Genomic DNA, 20703 nt, shown 5'->3' with positions numbered 1-20703 from the left:
ACAAAGATGCATACACATGCACAGTGATGTATGGGGTCACACCATGTAGGGAAAAAGAAACATATGGCTCATGTCAAGCTGATGGCAGAAAATTATGCCTGATTTTTTATACTTGATTCTGTCCCCTGTGTATGTCGACCATCTAGCTGGTGCATTGAATGTATTCAGTCAGTCTTCAAAACCAGAGTGATTTTTCTTTGCAGCACTGTTGTCATCCAGGCAGTAGTGAGGGGTATTTTCATTTTCTGGTCCTATCTTCTCCCATTCATGCTTGCTTGTAGACTTGAAGGCCTGCTAAACCTTCCCATCTGCCCTATGAAGGCTGACACTCAGACATTGCTCAGCAGAGCCATGTGTACATCCATGGCTTATAGGCTTCATGCCATGGACCTCTGTCTTCAGTAGCTGCTGACGTTACAGTGGGCCAAATAGCTACCACAATGGAAACATTTCAAACAATTTTTTAAACAAATAAATTGAACGAATAAACCCATCAGTGAGTGCAAATGAAATAGTTTCTAAAAAGTCATTTTATTGTCATCATGAAAACTCACATTGTATAAAAAATTGATGATTCTGATATCTGTTTGATGTGTAGAAAGTGTTAGCACCATTAAATGTTTGCACATATCATGTTGAAGTACCCAGCTGAACTTAATACCATGCTGCTCTGCAAGAATAAAATGACTTAAGTCAGAGGGAAATGCTGCTTTAAGCTAATTAAATCAAAAGACAGTGTAATTGAGTCTGTTTTCTGAATAGAACTGTGCCTTTATGAAGAAAAAAAAACATTTTCTAGGTCAATCAAACTTATCCCGGTTTCTCTCCATGATGAGGTAGTTGAAATAGTGAAGAAACTTATTGCTATTTAAATTAGCTCCATCTTGGTAAGAAAACAAGGTCAAGTTTGATAATGATTATTCAGTACTGATGCAAAGTTACTGCAACTAAATGAGACATGCATAATAAAACATGTCTGCATTATGATTTAGCACCAATTGTTTGAGATTTTTTAAAAAAGAAAGTGCAGATCAACCATTTTACCTTAACCATATTGATGAATTGAAGTGATCACTTGGTTACTTGTCATGAATTTTAGAAATAAATTACTGTGGTACATTTAGGATATGTGTACTTAAAGTCATTTTAAAGGAAAGTTAAAGAATTTTGTAGCAGTTCATATTTCCATTCATTTCAGCTGTTCCAGTGGATAACGGAAAGGATTTATAAAAAGCAGACTGGACCAATGTCAATTCCAAATTCCTGAGATGGTTCACCAAAGTCCATAACTGCAATATCTATTATAGGCAGCCGAACAGCCTTCCGTGTTCTGTATTCAAGGACAGTCTTTCCCCATTCATCAGTGTGTTTCTGAAAAGAAAATAAACAGCAGATTAATTTAAGTGTATAATATTATAAATATGACACTTCCTTAAAAGTAATGAGAGTAAAACTGTATCACTATGCATGTCAGATTCATGCAGAATGGTGTAACGGACATAAAGTATTCTATACTTTTAAATAATATTTTTTTTCATATATTTTGCATTCCCGGGTCTAAGGCAGGGAATTGAAAATCACGTACAGGATAATAAACATTTAGAATAAATATTTTGCAACACATAATTGAAAGACACATTACTACTACATAAATATATATACAGGAGAAAGATTACAGGCCTGAACTTCCTTAGAAATATGTCTTTGACTCTGTTGCTAAGTTGCTATAGACACAACTTGATTTAGGTGACAATAAATTGAAATGGTTCGGCATTAGATGCTTATTGATCACATGATATACCAGAAATGAAAGGCAAAGTAGAAGTGGTGTTTTATTTATACTTAAGAAAATGCTTACAAGAACTGCAATGTAATGCAATTCAGTTAAAAGAACACAGTAGACATTAATCTAGAGACACAGATATTAATAAGTCAATAATTCAGAAACCAGCACCACCAACACTGGTAGAAGGTGATCAATACCATGGAGATGTACACGCTGAAACTGGCAGAGAATGCAAATAAGCTACACTGCTGCCTACATGACTTTTCAGTGTGAAAGCTGGGAACAATCAGGAATGTCATGCGGTTGTTTGGAAATATGTGCAATTTTACCATCAATCAATCATAACTGAAACAGGTTCTTTTAGAAACATACAAACAAGCTAATATATCATTTCACAGAGTTAGCCTAAGTGTTTTTGTACATATCCCAGCCTCCAATGATCTATTATTTGCCTTGGCTTCCAGGAATGTTTCCTGAATGGCATTTAGGGGCCCATTCGTAATTCTGAAAAGAAGCATTTTTCCTCCTTTAAATTGATACCTATTTATTCACCTGAACTTTTACTTTTTATACTCAATTTCACACACCATGCTTTCCATTGCCTATGTGCTGTGTATGTAACATGTTCCTTACTTCCTTCTTTTCACACAGTGGTAAATTTATAGTAGTCACAGACTCTATACTCACTTAAAAATGTTCGCATGCATCACAACATTTGTACTCCTCTTCTGCTTGCTATCAGCCCACCTGATATTTTCCTGAGCCAACATCCTTAACTGCATGTGGCATTCTATAGAAGGCCTATCAAGTATTCAATGAAGTGTGAGTATGACCTCAAGTTCCATGAATGACCTTCCTTCTCATTACACAGTTCAGCATCCTGTTTGCTTTAGCACTTCTGAAGCATGAACTTATGCGATTCAATTGGGCATGAGACATACCTTCTTCCATTCTTACTCCAGCTCATTAAAATCCATTTAGAATTGACCATCTTACCTACTTCTCAGCATCCATGGTTTCACATTTTGTTTAAGAAACATAAACTAACATGTCTTTCACTCGAGTACCCTTTCCAAATTACATTGCAGACTTATCCATATAAACACCTTAGTACTGATGTCAGCAGATAGATCTGTCACCTTCTATCCCTCATCTGCAGCCTCTCTGTTGCATCAGCCACTATTTGTTTTACCAGGGCCTTTAATCTAGTCAAGTACTCCCCCCTCATACTCAACCAGACTGAACCAGGCAGCAGTCCTGATGCCATTCCTTGGTTCGAGAACTATCTTGCAGACAGACATTTCATAGTTAACTATAACTCAGGTACTCCTGCGCTTCCCCTCTACTCAAAGGAGTTCCTCAAGGCTCTGTGTTTTCATCCTTCTCATCCCTCTGTCATTCTCTCTTTCTGTATCTGTCTATTTATCTACCTATCTATCTATGAAAAATGAAAACCCAAAGGAACAGAGAGCAAATCCAATAGTCCAACAGCAATAAAACCCTGTGGCAGAAGACAACAGCAGTAATCCAAACAGCTTCAGTAAAAAATCCAAAATTGGGTAAGCTCTTTCATAATGTTACACATTACTTCATCAGACAAACATCACATACCCAACTTCAGTTCTTAAAAATAAACAAATATTCAAAATTTACCAATCAGTACCAATTCAAATCCTCCAAAAACTTTCCAATTTCAGAGAGAGCAAATTGAAACCAGTACTTGTTAACCCCCCCTACTTTTTTCATCTGATATTCCAAAAACAAACATATTAATAAAATATAAAATAAAAAATCAAAAAAAAAAATAAAAAAAAAATAAATTAATATATTTTTTTCTTAATTTCCTACTTTACACACAGGTTTAAAAGGGACACAGTCCCTACAAAACCCCTTTTCCCCTACCATTTGGAACCACAGAAGAAGAAGAGACCGAGAAATGCAACAGGGTGGTCAGATGAAAGAAAGAAACTGCAACTGATGTGAGTATGTGTAACATACGGTGCTTTATACAATTTTGGATTTTAAATCTAACTGTGAGTATGGTGGAAGGCACTAATGTAGTTTTGGATGTAGAAAATAAATTATCTATGGGTACATCCTCTTGTATGAGGTTAAATGACTTTATGGCAGTACAGCAAAATCCACTGCTAGAAAGTGACTTGCTTGTTGAGTATGATGATGGCCAAGCGTGTAATGAGAGTATGAACATTAGAAGCCGTGAACTGAAAAGGAACCTGGAAAATTACATCGCCGGGTTTAAAAGGCTGCAATGCCAGAGATTTCACCTGGAAGCATGTCTTAATAAAGCTGTGATACCATGAGGGCTGAGGGTCTTAAATATGCCAATGTATGGGGATACATATCCCTCTCTGCCAGCGGAATTTTTTTTAATTGCTGGAACCTGTGTTCTGAGAGACTGCCTTCCAGACTATCTGCAAATATACAGAGCTGAGTATATTTTTTTTGGTTATAGAGTTTGTTAATTGTTGCTTAGATCTCTGTTGAAACTGTTGTTGCCCTGTTCTGAGAGACTGATCTGCAAATATACAGAACTGAGTATATTTTTCTGGTTTTAGAGTTTGTACTGTTAGTTGTTGCTGCTTAGATCTCAGTTGAAACTGTTTTGTCCCACCCACCCTCTCTATTTTTAGTTTGTAGTTTAAATTTGGTGGCTTTTGCAGTTGCCCACCCCACTGTAGATTTGATCTGGGACACTCCCCCAGTCCCATCTCTTTACCACATTCTACCTAATAAACTCTTTCTGCACTTGCTTTTAGTCCTTTTTAATTTAATTGCATTTTTAAACTGTGTTTGGTCTAATATTGCTACATGCTCAAGTGTGTTAGCTTGCACTGCATGTGAATAGTTTTTACTACTGTTTTTGCTACTTTTCTGTAAAAAAAAAAAAAAAAAAAACTGTAAGCCTGTTTCCTTCCTTTCCTGTAACTAGTGTTCCAAGATATTTGCTGTATCCAGGACTGTATGTAAGCTTCTGAGCCTCCCAAGCCTTTCTGTGTTGGAGGGAAGCCGTCTAGCTTATCAGTGGGAGTGGTAAGCACTAGGTAACCTGTATACCACATAAGGAGTGGTTCTGGCCCAAAAATTGTAGTCATTGGCCATTTGGGGAATCCCTTCCATCTCTCTCACCTTTCTGATTTGAAAGCCTGCACTTGCACTTGTTTCTGTCCTGTAATTCGTCTAGTGCAGATACAGATTCTTAGTTTTAGCACTTAAATTTGCTTATTCATGCTCAGCACTTGTTCAGAACTTGTAAGCACTAAATAAGCTACTAATTATTATAGCACTCAACATTCCTCATTACCTAGAGGAAAACAGTTTTTGTACTTACTTTTTTCACTTGCTTAGAGAAAAACAGCTCTTGTACTCACTTTCCTCACTTATCTAGAGGAAAATAGTTTTTTATTCAGGCATATCCAAGGGTCAGCTCTCAGTGTTCTCTCTTGTATATCTGATGAATCTAGGCATCTTGAGGCAATGTAGAAATTGCCTCACGTTTACAGACAACCCTCTTCTCCTACCACCCAACACTACAACCTGTGAGTGATGCACTTATCTACCCAAACTGGAGGTAAAGCTCTCTCCAGCTAAGACTGAACTTGACAGTCATGAGGAGAAGGTAAACATTTGCACCACACCACACTCATTACATAGTCTCACTAAATCTACACCACCAAAATCCACACATAGTAACACAAAAACATTCGTGGAGGTTCTCAATAATAATCTGTCTAAGCAACAGAGACCTCCAAAGCAGAAACACAAGCAACCTCCATCCCCCAACACAACCCAAATGACACATAGCCCACAGACTCAGTGTGCCACTCAACCACAGCCAATAAGTACAAACAACGTACCCAACACACTAGTCATAGGTGACTCTATAGTCAGGCACACTGATGTCCCACTCATCATGCTAAGCAAGAAGAAGGTTACTGTCAGCTGCCTGTCGGGTACCAGGATCCACCACATAACCCATGCACTCAGCTCACTCCACAAGAAGTACAAATATGACTCTGTTATTGTCCATGTTGGTGTGAATGACCTGAGACGCACCTCCCTGGACTACATGAAAAGAGACATGGAAGAGATCTCTGATCTTGTAGCCCAGGCAGGTATGACCATAGCCCTGAGTAGCATTCTGCCATCGCCCCGAATGATACCACAGTACAAGGACAAAATGATTGACTTCAACAATTGACTAAGCTTCTGGTGTCATTCTAAGGGGATCCAGTATCTGTCTGCTTGGGATGACATGGTCGACAGACCACGATGCTTTGCCACAGATGGCCTGCACCTGTCGCCCTCGGATTCTGTATACTGGCTAAGGCTCTTGCTGCCCCTATAGTGCCTTTTTTAGGCAAGGTTCAAATAACAAATTCACCACTGTAACAGGAACAGGCAAGCAAAAACTGAGGGTAATGCTACTCAATGCTAGAAGTCTAACTCTCAAAATGCACTCACTCGAGGCACTCCTTAAAATGGAGAACATCGATATCTGTGCAGTGACTGAGACCTGGTTCAAGGCTCCAGAGATCACCCCTGCACTACCAAGCTATAACTCATACCACACTTTTCGACCATGTAACCTGGACTGAAACACCAAAGGCAGAGGTGTGTCCATATTCATTAAGGATATCCACACCTCCAGGCTAGTTGCTCAGCATAATGCATCCGAGGTTATCCAAGTGCAACTAACTCTGGGCAAAACTGCAATCCAAATTGTAGCTTGCTACAGATCCCCCACCATGCCCCAGGATTCCCACTCCTCTTTTCTTGATGTACTGGAAAATATTAGGGTTTAACCAAACACCCTAATAATGGGCGACTTCAACTACTCCACCATTAACTGGGAAAACTACTCATGTACCAACTCCTTGGCTCAATGCTTTCATGAATTCATAAACTCCAGTGCCCTGGATCAACTTATCCACACCCCCACCAGGGGCAACAATATCCTAGACCTAGTCATTACCAACATGAGTGACCTGTGTTGCACACCTGAAGTCAACTCCTCTTTGGTCCAACTGATCATAAGCTAATCACCCTTGATATCCACATCACGCCCCCACCCCCCATTGAGGAAACCATGGTAAAAGATTTCTCCAAACCCAACTTCATGTTTCTTAAGACAGAAGTGGTGAACTTTGTGACACCCATGCAGATGGGCAATACAGTTACAACTGCTGAATCCTACACAAATGCACTCTATAAGCACTTACACGAGTACATGGATCATGCTATCCCAAACAGAACCAAGATGCTATCCTCCAAAAAAAGGAAGCCAATCTGGTGGTCCCCTACCATAAACAAACTGTACAAGAGAAGGAAGAAACTGTTGCAAAAGAGAGTAAAATCCCATGAGTGGAGGAGCTCCCTGGTCAGCCTCAGTAAGACGCTGAGATTCCTTATAAGATCCTCCAAAGCTAGCTACAAAAAGAAAATCAGTAATAATTTTAAGGACAACCACAAAGCATTTTATAGCTATGTCAAGAATCTCGATGGCAACACCCAGATCTGCTCCGAGTTACAGAACAAAGGCATGAAAATTACAGAACCAGCTGATATTGCCAACATCCTGGCAGACAGGTTCAGTAATAACTTTACCCCCCCACCACCCCTAAAGGGCCCATATCTATACAGGAAGATTACAGAGTCCCTGTAATCACAACTGCACAGGTAAAAGCTGCACTCTCTAAAGCCAAAAACACAGCATCCATGGGACTGGACAACATCTCAGGCTGCGTTTTACATGAACTTCAGAACGAACTGGCTCCCCACTTAAGCACTATGTTCAATAATAGCCTTGCATCAGACTTTGTGCCCACTGAATGGTGCACAGCAACATTTATCCCACTCCACAATGGGGGAGCCACCACTGATCCTGGGAACTATCGACCTATTAGCCTGACGAGCCTGGTCTGCAAGGCCATGGAATGTATCATCATGGAACTCATAAACAAAGACAATGGTAACCTCTGAACTCTGGATCCCACCCAGTTCGAGTTTGTGAAAGGCAGATCATGCCTCCTGAACCTGATCGACTTCTTTGAGGCAGTCACCAAAGCCGTAGATGAGGGTAAGGTGGTTCACACAGCCTATGTTGACCTCACCAAGGCTTTCGACACCATCCCCCATTCTGGAATTATAGCTAAACTCACTAAACTAGGTATAAATCCCTACGTCGCAAGATGGGTTGCCAACTGGCTCACTGACAGAACACACACTGTAAAAGTTGCAAACTCCAAATCTGACCTCAAAGCAGTGACAAGTGGATTACCACTGGGTTCTGTCCTGGGACCTCTCCTGTTTGGTATCTACTTCTCTGAAGTACAGACTAACACAGAAGGCCTCTGGCTAATGAAGTTCGCAGATTACTGCAAACTAGGAGCCATAATCAAGTCCCCAAATGATGTGGACATCCTACAGAAGGGCCTCGCTGAGACAGATGCCTGGTGTCAGAGCCATGGCCTCAAGCTCAATGCCAAAAAGTGCATTGTCATCCCCTTTGGTAAAAACTCTGTACCCATGAACTACCACATAGGCAGAAATCTACTTTACACCAAATGTGTGATAAGAGACCTTGGGACCCAGGTGGACAGTAGTCTCTCCTTTGATAGTCACATCGCCACAGTATTCAGAAAGTCCTTTTATGTGGCACACCTCATCATAAAAGGGTTCTCATCCAGGAAAAAAGAGGTCATTGTTCCCCTCTACTCGACACTCATTAGACCCATTATACAAGTACAATGCCCCTTTTGGAATGTACCTCATAAGACATCTGCAGCAGCTGGAAAGGCCACAGACGTACCTCACAAAGAGGATTACTGGCCTCAAACAAATGCCCTACACTAACCGCCTGAAAAAACTCCAGCTTTACTCCGTAGCATATCGCCTACTCTGCGGTGATCTCTGCCTAAGATATAAAGCTATGTCAAACCCAGAGCTGTTGGACATGCTGCACCTAAAGAAATCCCAATCCCTCAGAGCTACACGCTCTAGGGACCTAAACCTTGTCCCCACAATAAACAGGACATGCTGGAGGGATAGATTCCTGTCCCAGAGACTTCCCATACTCTGGAACAGGCTACCCATCTATGTCAAGCAAAGTTCTTCATTAGCACTCTTCAAGAAAAATCATGATGAGTGGATGGGAAATATGAAATACACCCCGGTGATCACTTCTGTGTCTCTGCTCGACAGTGGCACAGGAAAATAACTTTCTGGGGTGGCGTAAGCCAGGGAACCTTGTTGGCTAGGCTTATGTAGGCCCTTGGGCCGATAGCCTAGTACCTACCTATGAACCTATGAACCTATGAATAGCAGACGATTAATATAGAGACCAGTAATGCCTATTTGAGACTGCTTATTAACTTTTTTACTCCCATAGAAAAAGAGTTGTGTGATAGGGTTGCTGAGCAGCAAAATGAATATGCGTACATTGTAGGAGATGAGCGAGCAGGTGTCTATCTTAATGACCTTATAGAGAAAGTGTCATGCCATGAACAAAGGCTGCTGCAGCAAAAATGAAAAAAATTGGCCAGAGACTTGCATGATTTTTCAAATCAGCACATCTTTACATGGCCAAAAAAGCCGTATGGCTTCCAATGAAGTAAGAACCAATTAACGCCCAATTGTGAGCAAGAGCACTAATCAACAAGAAGGTACGATCGAGATGACCAATGGCATATGTGGGGAGGTTTCCAGTAGAGAAACTCTACAAACTTGGTAGGTGACATCACCGGTGCATCCTCCATCAGTATACTCCACTCCATTGGTGGAGCTACCTCCTGGAGTTGAAGCAGGGAACACCTCTCAAGCTTTGGAGAACACAACGCTGGTGAGACAAAAAATTATACCCGCAACGAAAGAGCAGATTTTTTCAACTTTTCCCCTATCATTTCAGAACCACAGGAAGAAGTCCTTTGACTGAGGAATGCAACATGGCAGTCAGAAGAGAAAAGAACCGGTGACTTTGTTCCAAGTGATGACACTCAAGAAAATGCGGGTTACCGAAGGCCAGGACTAGTTTGGAATATTTCCAGATACTGTCTTACGGATGCAGAAACATCCTTACTCTAAAAAGGTCTGACTTTTATACCTTCTGGTGAGGTTGATGTTGGTAAACTGCTAACAGAGTTACATTTGTTTGCAAGGAATGTCGTGTTGAAGCAAATGTTTGACAACAGCTTTGTACATAATAATGTTTGTAGAAAACCTAGTTGTTTTGTACCCATTTTTCCACCTAACATAGATATTTCTATCCAAGCTTGTGAGAAGGATTTTATGATAACTTTGATCGCTGTAAGAATCTGCAAACTGGGAGCCATAATCAAAACTTCTAATGATGTGGACATCTTATAAAAGGGCCTCACAGACAGATGCCTGTTGTCAAAGCCATGGTCTCAAGCCAATGCCAAAAAGTACATTGTCATCCCCTTTGGTAAAAACTCTGTACCCATGAACTACCACATAGGCAGTAGTCTACTTAACACCGAAAGTGTGATAAGAGACCTTGGGACACAGGTGGACAGTAGTCTCTCCTTTGATAATCACATCGTCACAGTGGTCAGGAAATCCTTCTATGTGGCACACCTCATCACAAAAGGTTCTCATCCAGAAAAAAAGAGGTCATTGTTCCTCTCTACTCTTCACTCATTAGACCCATTATAGAGTACAATGCCCCTTTTGGTATGTACCTCACAAGACACCTACAACAACTGAAAAGGCTGCAGAAATACCTCAGAAAGAGGATTACTGGCCTCAAACAGATGCCCTATGCAGACCAACTCAAAAAACTCCAGCTTTACTCCGTCGCATATTGCCCACTCAGAGGCAATCTCTGCCTCACATACAAAGCTATGTCAAACCCAGAGCTGTTGGACATGCTCCACTTAAAGAAATCCCAGTCCCTCCAAGCTACACGCTCTAGGGACCTAAACCTTGTCACCACAATAAACAGAACATGCTGGAGGGATAGATTCCTATCCCAGAGACTTCCCATACTCTGGAACAGACTATCTATCTATTTCAAACAGAGCTCCTCATTAGCACTCTTCAAGAAAAATCTTGATGATTGGATGGGTAATAAGAAATTCACCCTGGGGATCACTTCTGTGGTTCTGCTTGACAGGGGCACAGGAAAATAATTTTCTTGGGTGGCGAAAGCCAGGGTATCTTTTTGGCTAGGCTTGTATAGGCCCTCGGGCCAACAGCTAGACCTACCTATGAACCTATGAATACAAAATGTAATAATTTAACTGCTGATGAATGGGCAGCTCTTGAAAGTTTACAAGGGAATAAGAATATAGTAATTCATCCTTCTGACAAGGGCTTATGGATGCAGAGTATTACTGGAGTGAAATGGAGAAAATGTTATCTGACAGGAATGTTTATGAAGTTGCATCTTTGAATGTTGTGTATACCATGCAGCAACATATTAATAATTCTTTGCATGAAAGTCATTGTTTAGGCATTTTGAGTCATGATTTGTCAGAGTACTTTAAAGTGGACAAACCTCTTGTTCCCCAGATGCACGGCTTCCCAAGATACATATACACCGAACCAAGCCTAAATTTAGACCTATTGTAGCAGGGGCTGGATGGCTCACTGAGCCCATCTCCAAATATTTAGAAAAACAACTAAGAAAGATTTTGGATAGCAACCCCATAGTATTGAAAGATAGAGAACATTTTTTGAAAGACCTATATAAAGCTAGTATGGGTCCACGGGGTGTTTGATGTTTTAGTCACTTTGGATGTGACTTCATTGTTCACATGCATTTTGAATTAGGAGGGAATTGCTATGACTAGAGCCTGTTTAGTGAGACAGGGTAAGCACAGGATACAGGAAATAGATTTTATTGTGTATACTCTTAAAAATAGTGATTGAGCATAATGTGTTCTCTTTTAAAATGTCTGTTATTGGAAAACAGCAGGTGTAAAAGCAAGCTGGCTTCTGGTTAAGGAAAGAACAGACCCACTACTAGGCTCATAGGCATTCTACCTACTACATGAACATGCTGCCCCTCCATTAACCTCAAAATTAATTTCAAGCCCCGACATACATCCTCTGAATTCTGAATCATATTGGTCTTTTAACATAAATACAACTTTCCAGACTCCATGCCTCTGACCATGGGTTCTCAGTTTTTGGTCCCAAACTATTGGAGTCTTTTGCATCTGAATTTAAAGAGAATTCATCTTACTACAAGTTCAGTGGACTACTAAAATCACATCTACTTAGTCAGGCTTTAATGCTTCAGGAACACAACAGGCCACATCAGCTAAATCAACTAATATTTCTCCCCTGCCAGTTTCCCCTTGCTTTAATTCTTCTACCTCAGACTTCTATATAAGCTTATAGATATTGCTCTATCTTACTAAATGAAAAGCAGACTTTACACTTACATATATACTGATATCAGCGCAACTTTATCATCTCACTGCACTGGTTTATACACTTTTGTATTCCCAGCAGCATACATTCTTTGCACTTTATTCACTCTCACTTCAAGTTTTAGTTAGTTTATGTCAGCTATATGACTGGTCATACCGCTTAGTCCAGGCTGAGACTGAAACTGATCAGAACTGATCAGTGATTTACCGCAGTTAAATTAAATAAATAAATAAATAAATAAATTTGATAAAAAGGACAGTCTTGTTTTTTAACTTCTATGGCTCCCCAATTTTTTGAAAATTTCTGACTGGAAAGGGCTCCTTATATCATCGCATTCTACTTTTTTTGTCCTGCGAATGATTTCTTAGTTACCTAACCTTTTAAGGTATATATTCCACTTTATAAATATGCAGTATGTAATATAGTATATCAGAATTATTACAGCAATATAGCTAACCACGATTTTTTGGAACTGATTTTGTAATTGAGTTTCAGCACTGTGTCAGAATGATCTGGAAGAAAAAGACACATTACTAAGGCCTTACAATTCTATCATTGCTCAGATGCATTAACCATTTATCACATCCAAAATTATCCTGTTTTTTCTGAATTAGAATTCTATAGAACAGTGGTACACACAAGGCTTATCCCACTTTACATCAAGCCTGTAGGCTAATGTATTAGAACTGGCCTTCTAGTTATCATCCTTCTTGGATTATTTTGCAACATACTAATAGTGCAACATACTCATAGTGCAACTACTCATAGTGCAACATACCCATAGTACCCACAGTGCAATATACTCATAGTGCAACTACTCATAGTGCAACATACTCACAGTGCAATATACTCATAGTGCAACTACTCATAGTGCAATATACTCATAGTGCAACTACTCATAGTGCAATATACTCATAGTGCAACATACTCATAGTGCAACTACTTATAGTGCAACTACTTATAGTGCAACTACTTCTTTGGAAAACAGTAGCTGTGTAGCACAACAACCCATTCCATATGCCTTGGCTTTCATGTTTTGGTTATGCAAGCAACACCTGCATCTTTCTAAGTTGGCATTACTGAAAATAGACTTTTTTTCTAAGGTATATGGCATTGCAGAATATTGTTTTACACTTTTCCTTATTTCCTAATCCCTTTCATTTTAAAGCCTGCCGCTATTCTGTCTTTTCTTTCCTGCACTTGTTTTTCTTTGGAAAATACTACTCTTGCCCCACTGACTGCCTTCCCAACCCTTACATACTGCCAACACTATTCTATTTTAGTTAAAATAACTTTCTGATAATGCAAAAAACAAACTGTCATCATTAACATCTGTTTTCTTCCACATTGTAGTTGGTGATATTCTCTTATGTGTCTTTAAGATATCCCTGCATGTTCCCTAAATCTATAAGTCTAGACACCAGCCACCATGATCCATGTTAATCTCCTAAATTCCTTGTCTTAAATTTCTTGTTACCAGTCCTTGATAATATTGTGTACTAATGGTACCTCTACGGCTACCTTTGTAACATTCACATGACATGACGTGACATGATATTAGCTTTAATCTACCAGAGATCCCCCTGAAATCCTTCTTTGGCACATAGACACATTCTGCACTGCCCCTATCATACCTTTCAACTATCCAGATTTTCCCAGAATGTCCAGATTTTCACCTCATATTTTGGTTTGTTTCTTATACAATTTGTGGTTTTCTGGAAAACTACTGAAGATTGAAGTTACTAAATAATGACACACATTTGAGTTTCAGGTTTTATATCCTTCAGAAAATGCATATTAACACAAAACCTGTTATTCTACAACTTTCTAAGTTTATTCTAAGTTTATAAGAATAATATTTTAAATCTCTGTCTATTTTTGATCCTTTGTTCCCATTATTTTACGCTTTTCCCAGAATTCCTGCACTAAGAAGTTGAGAGGTATGGCCCCTACTGGCCTCTGGCTTTTTGGTCTTCTACCAGTTACCCACAATTCTCAGTCTGCACTTTTATCCATATGTGGTTGATGCAATAAAAATATCAAGAGGCTGGTAGCAGTGGAAAAAGACCATTCATATGAGTGTATGTATAACTTTATGCATGTATGTATGTATATGCAGAGTTGACAGATATTTTATTTCAATTCGTATGGTCTTTTGACTCAACATATAATTGGGTCTATATTAGAACATCGAAGTTTTAAAACTTTGAATGTTCTAATATCGATCCCTATTCAGCGAAAGCTGAAAACATCGAACATACAGAACAGCAAATTTTTTCCTAGGGAAAAAATTTGCTTTTCCAAAACACATACACATAACACAAGCACACCAAACAAACAGCAATCCACACACATACACCTAAAATCTTACACATAACCTACACTAAACTATACATACACCACTAACTATCCACTTACCTTAAACCAAACCCTAAGCCTAAGGTCCGTCACTATCGCATACTCACCTCACCCGCGCCCTAACCCTAACTCACCTACCCCGCCCTAACCCTCACGTCCACACAATCGCACACTTACATGACCCACGCCTAAACCCTAACTCACCTAACCCGCCTTAACCATCACATCCACACAATCGCACACATACCTAACCCGCGCCCTAACCCTAACTCTCCTAATCTGCCCTAACCCTCACGTACACACAATCGTACATATACTTAACCCGCACCCTAACCCTAACTAATCTAACCCATGCTCAATTGCACACTTACCTGAATCCAACCCGTAACTTTCACCACAGCGCTGATAATACCGAAGCAACAGAAACGGACAAGTGAATTCTTCCCCTAGGAAAAAATTTGGTTTTCTGTAGCTTCGATATTTTCAGCTTTCGTTGAATAGGGGTCGATATTAGAACATTCAAAGTTTTGAAACTTCGATGTTCTAATCTAGACCCCATATAATTAATGGGTGAATGTGAGGCAAAAAATAAGCCCCTCCCCCCCAGCCTGCCCTTTTTTTTTTTTTTTTTTTTTTTTTTTCACTGCACGTCAGAGAAGGAAGATAATTCAAAAATAGTATCTAAAAACATAATTTGTTTTTTTTCTTTGTGAGGCCAGGAACAAGCAGAAAGAGTAAAACACCACATAGCAAAAACAGGTTGCCACTACAATATGCAGAGAGTATGGCAAAATGAAAACAAACAATTAAAAAAATGCACCTCAAGAATCTAAACTCAAGCAACCAAAAAAAGGAGCATCGCACCACTGAGTACATGAAGAGAAACCATCTTAGCAGTTTTCATTCATTATTAACTTTTTCACGTTCCCTTTATCAGCCCATTTAACAGTTTTGCTTGATGCATCACAAACTACTAGAACTAAATCTCTTTCCTGAACTTAACATCATTATCATAGTCTTCTTTTTCTCATCCCAACAATTTTTTTTGGATACAGACATTCCTTCCATGTTATGTTTCTAAATGTTTATACTGAAAGATTAGCTTTCCTGGGTTTGTTTTTTTCGCCTCAAAGGATTCAAGATTTTCTTTCTTCTTGCCTCATGCAGCTGATAGAAATTTTAATCTCTATATCATCTGCAATGATCATCTCTCTATCTCTAGAACATCTTTCTATCTCTGCAATGAACATCCAAAGCCTAAACAGCAAAACGTCTGAACTTCACACATGGTTGGCTCAACATTAACCTCACATCCTGGCCTTATCGGAAACCTGGCTAAAACCGCATATCAATTCCACTGAATTTCTGCCACCTCAATACAATATCTATAGGTCTGATAGGACACCCAAAAAGGTGGTGGGGTGGCTATCTTGTACTCTGTCTCACTGACACTAACACCATTAGACATTACCCTGCCTACTTTCTCCTCTGCTGAACTACTGCTCCTAGACTGCCACATCAATAACTATAGGAAGTTTGCTATTGCCTCTATCTATATCCCCCCAGGTAAAAACATCCCTATCCTTGAACATATACTCTCCTGGATACACAACTCCATCTCCTATGAGACCATCATTCATGGAGATGTTAATATAGATTGGACCTCCCTTATTGGTCACTCACCCCAACATTTCATTAACCTGCATGGATTCCTCACAACTGATCACTATCCCTACCCACTACAGTAAAAATGGTACTGGTTCCACAATTGACTAGATCTTGGCCAACTCTCCTAATAACTACTGTAATCCTTCTACCTTCCCTGACTCTATTAGTGACCATTCTCCCATCTCTATCGTAAGGCACTCTCCTCATCTTTCTAAGCCCCATCTCTACAGAGATTGTAGGAAACTGACTAGCTTTTCCCCTGAAACCTTTAACTATAGACCCTCTGCCATCAACTGGGCTTTCCTAAAAACGCTCCTGCTCAGTAATGCTGTTACTAAATTCAACCATATTTTCCTTAATGTACAAAACTCTCTTGCCCCAACTTGCAATCTTGCACCAACTCGCAAAATCAGAACCAAATCTAATTTTGCACCCTGGATCTCCAAAGCTACTAATGCTTTGATGCATGAAAGAGATGCTCTATGGAAAAAATGGCAAACCACTAAAACTCCCACCTTTCTCCAAGGATATAAGCAACTCAAAAACAGTGTGAAAAAAACATTATTTTGAATATATGCCAATATTTCATTAAATTTCAAAGCTCTCACCCAAATGACCCCAAAAAATTTTGAAGTACTATCAGCTCCCTGTTCCACACTGGTTCTCCTACCATCCCTAACCCTTTCCTCTATCACTCTCCCTCTGAAACTGCAGACTTACTCAACAAATACTTCATAGACAGCATCTCTAAACTCCTACCCTCTGGTAACTCTGCTCATCCCAACTTTTATGTGTCACCCTCACCTCCCTCTAAACCTCTATGCTCCTCTATTTCTCAGCCTTTTACCTTGCAACCTGTTTTTACTAAATACATCAAATCCCTGCTTCTTAAACTAAAACCATGCTCTCCCTCCACTGATAAACTCCCCCCTTAATTTCTAAAAACTGCTGCTGACTTTATTGCATATCCTGTATCTATCTTAATCAACCACTCCATTCAGGAGTCTACCATACCAGAAATATGGAAATCCTTCTATAACACCCCTCTGCACAATGATGGCAACTCTGTTGAACTCTCTAACTATAGACCAATCGCTATTATCTCACCGCTCTCTAAGATCCTTGAAAAATGTATACATACTCAACTACTGTCCTATCTCATTCATGAAAATCTCCTCACCCCCTTGCAACATGGTTTCTGCCCTAAACACAATACTTCAACTGCCTTACTATCCTTTACTCAAAAGGTTGCAGAAGCTAGGGACAACAACCTCCTCATCTCCTGTCTATTCCTTGATCTCTTTAAAGCCTTCAACACTGTGTCTCATCCCATCCTTCTTAACAAACTCTCAGACCTAAACCTCTCTCCTTCTACTCTTGGCTGGTTCCAATCCTACCTGACTGGCAGAAAACAAGCTGTTAGATGGCAGCAAGCTTTCTCACCTTTCCTTGCTGTTCAAACAGGAGTACCCCAAGGTTCCATACTTGGACCTATCATTTTCAACAGTTTTACCAACAACCTACATTCATCCTGCAGTCTCTCATCTGTAATACAATATGCAGATGACTCTACTCACTTTTCTATCTCCAGTACTATCTTTGAACTACACACACTAACACAAACTTCCTTTATCTCTGTTTAAAAATGGCTCAGAAACAATCAACTAATTCTTAACCCAAAGAAAACTCAACTCCTTCTCTCCCTACCTCAGACACTCTATGACCTTAACTCCAACTTTTCTCTTTCCTCCCTAGATGGCACCACTATCTCCCCTGCCTCACACACCAAACTCCTTGGGGTAATAATTGATGACCAACTAAAATTTGACTTGCACATACAACAGGCCATCAAAAAAAAAAAAACACCAAAAACTAGGACTACTTTATAGGAGCAAAAAAATTCCTCACTACTGTCACTAAACACATTCTTGATCAGGCATTTCTCTTACCCAGTCTTCTACATGCTTCCCCCATCCTTACCAATATCCAAACTTCCTCAGTGCAGAAACTGGAACAAACGTACAACAAAATTGTCAGATTTATTTTAAACCAACCACTCTCTTCACATCACTGCCTCTCACTAAACAAACTTCAGTGACTGGAATTTCCGCACCTTCCCCTACAATTCCAATTCCACATGACCTTTTCCATACTCAACAACCCCTCTGCCTGCCCTGCTCTCGCATCCCCTGTTACTCTCTACTCTCCGCCCCCTGGCCTCTCCAGAGTGCTGATCATCATCTTCTCTCAGTTTATAAACCCAAAAGGAATATTGGCAAACTACTTTACAAACACTCTGTCTCACTAAATTAGAACAAACTCCTTCTTCATATTAGATCCAACCTTTCCTTTCCCTGTTTTAAAAAGGAGCTTAAATCCCACCTACTAAACTTGAAATTATGCCGTTGCATTGACCACATGTAGTCTTAGTCTCTCCCACTGTACAACCTGTTGCATCTCCTAATTGTCTTTCTTTGTTAGTAACTTCTGCTTAAACTCATCTCCTAAACCCTCAGCTCTACTACTATAGCTACTGTATCCCCCTTCCATTCTCCACACTATATTCTCCCCACTTCCTATCTATGTCTATACATTGTCCTTCTTTTGAACAACGATTATCTTTTTGTTCTTACTCTCATATGTAGTAAATTTTAGTAGACTACTATCAGTACATCCCTTGATGTTCATGATTTTTTTCTTTTGTTTTTCTCTTTATAATTAATTTCATATTTGCAGTGTTGTTTTTAATAGTTTTTGTCCTGTATGTTTATCTTTGCTTATGTTTGCTGGGGCTCTTTCCCATTTGGTCTCCACTGACAATGGGTTGCGTACTATCAATGAAATGCAAATAATTAATAACCTTTTCTTTTTTACAGTTATTTTGTATTGTGATTGTTATTTAATATTTGTATATTGTCCCTTTATTTTTACTTATGTTTGCTGGGGCTTTTCCCCTCGGGTCTCCATTGAAAATGGGTTTGTTTGCAAACTCAGTTGGACTAACCCAGTTAACAAATATGAAATAAATAAATAATACATACATTTGTCACTTGACTTCCCCCTTAACCAACCCTGAATCTTTTACCAGCCATCCTTTTCTTTCCACAAGTTTCATCTCCCTAGGTTTATTCCTCTTGCTCTTATCATATCCCTTTAGCCCATCTTTATTGTTGATCACACCATGCATCTTTGCTTTCATCCTAGCCTTTCAAATGTGAAAGCATCTGAAAAGCTGCCTGTTGTCTTACATTTGAAATAGCCTTGGTAAATGCCTGTGCTCCCAGCATTCCCTTCAACTATCTAGTCTTTGCATTACTAGGCTGAAGTTGTCACGTACCAAACACTCTGCTCAGTACAGCTCCCTGAATCACAAAACAGATGCACAACCACTGCATCTGACCCGGATTTCACCTCTACATGTTTATGATCCCTTTACTCCTGTTTTTTTGGCATGGTGTGCTGCTTTATAATATGTAGGTCTGCCTTGTCTAAATAAATGACTACAATTAGTAGACTAAAATAAAAATGAATAAGATAAGGAAACATAAATAAACAGACAATGTTGCAATAACCACTCACAGTTCAAAAATGTTTTTATAAAACTCTACTAACTATAACATTTGCTTTTGTAAATTTGTAGTTTGTACAAGATACAATTTTGCCTTAAATAGGACAGTGTGTGGAATATGTTATGCATACAACTGTATAAAATAAACATTTATTTCCTGTGTTGCTCGTCTGTTTCAGTCAGACTTTTCTGACACTATTATTATTATTATTTCAGCTGACATGTAAACCTTAATTAACTCAGAGAACATTCAATAGCCACATAAAACCCAAACATGGTAGGACTTCTCAAGGTAACTGGCAGCGGCACAGTATGGACACTGAGAAAGGTAACTAGCAGTGGTGCAGTATGGACACTGAGAAGGGTAACTGACAGTGGTGCAGTATGGACAGTGAGAAAGATGACTGGCAGTGTGCAGTATGGACACTGAGAAGGGTAACTGGCAGTGGTACAGTATGGACACTGAGAAGGGTAACTGTCAGTGGTGTAGTTTGGACACTGAGAAGGGCAACAGGCAGTGGTGCAGTATGGACACTGAAAAAGGTAAACAGCAATTGCTCTGTATGGACACTGAAAAGAGTAACTGTCAGTGGTGTAGTAAGGACACTGAGAAGGCCAACTGGCAGCAGTGCAGTATGGACACTGAAAAAGGTAACTGGCGGTGGTGTGCAGTATTCACACTGAGAAGGGTTACTGGTAGCAGCACAGTATGGACACTAAGAAGGTAACTGGTAGTGGTTCATTATGGACACTGAGAAAGTCAACTGGAAGTGGCACAGTATGGACACTGAGAAAGGTAACTGGCATTGGTGCCGTATGGACAGTGAGAAAGGTAACTGGCAGCAGTGCAGTATGAACACTAAGAAAAATAACTGGCAGTTGAGCAGTGTGGAAATTGAGAAAGGTA

The 20703-nt window shown here is 39.7% G+C and overlaps 1 protein-coding gene across 1 annotated transcript in view; it reads right to left on the bottom strand.

Annotated features, from left to right (window-relative positions):
• Positions 1-512: 512 nt before the first annotated feature.
• COL3A1 (collagen type III alpha 1 chain) overlaps positions 513-20703 on the bottom strand; it is a 323606-nt gene continuing 303415 nt past the window's right edge. Inside the window, exon 51 of the mRNA XM_044075159.1 lies at positions 513-1371. Coding sequence (XP_043931094.1) covers positions 1225-1371 — 147 coding nt within the window. The 3' untranslated portion in view covers positions 513-1224. The remainder of the gene's footprint in view (positions 1372-20703) is intronic.

Source organism: Protopterus annectens, chromosome 6.part0 (assembly GCF_019279795.1).
Source record: "Protopterus annectens isolate FY-2018-M chromosome 6.part0, PAN1.0, whole genome shotgun sequence".
In the NCBI taxonomy this organism is placed as follows: Eukaryota; Metazoa; Chordata; order Ceratodontiformes; family Protopteridae; genus Protopterus; species Protopterus annectens.
The sequence above is the reverse complement of the archived record's forward strand: the minus strand, read 5'-3'. Positions and strand labels throughout refer to the sequence as shown.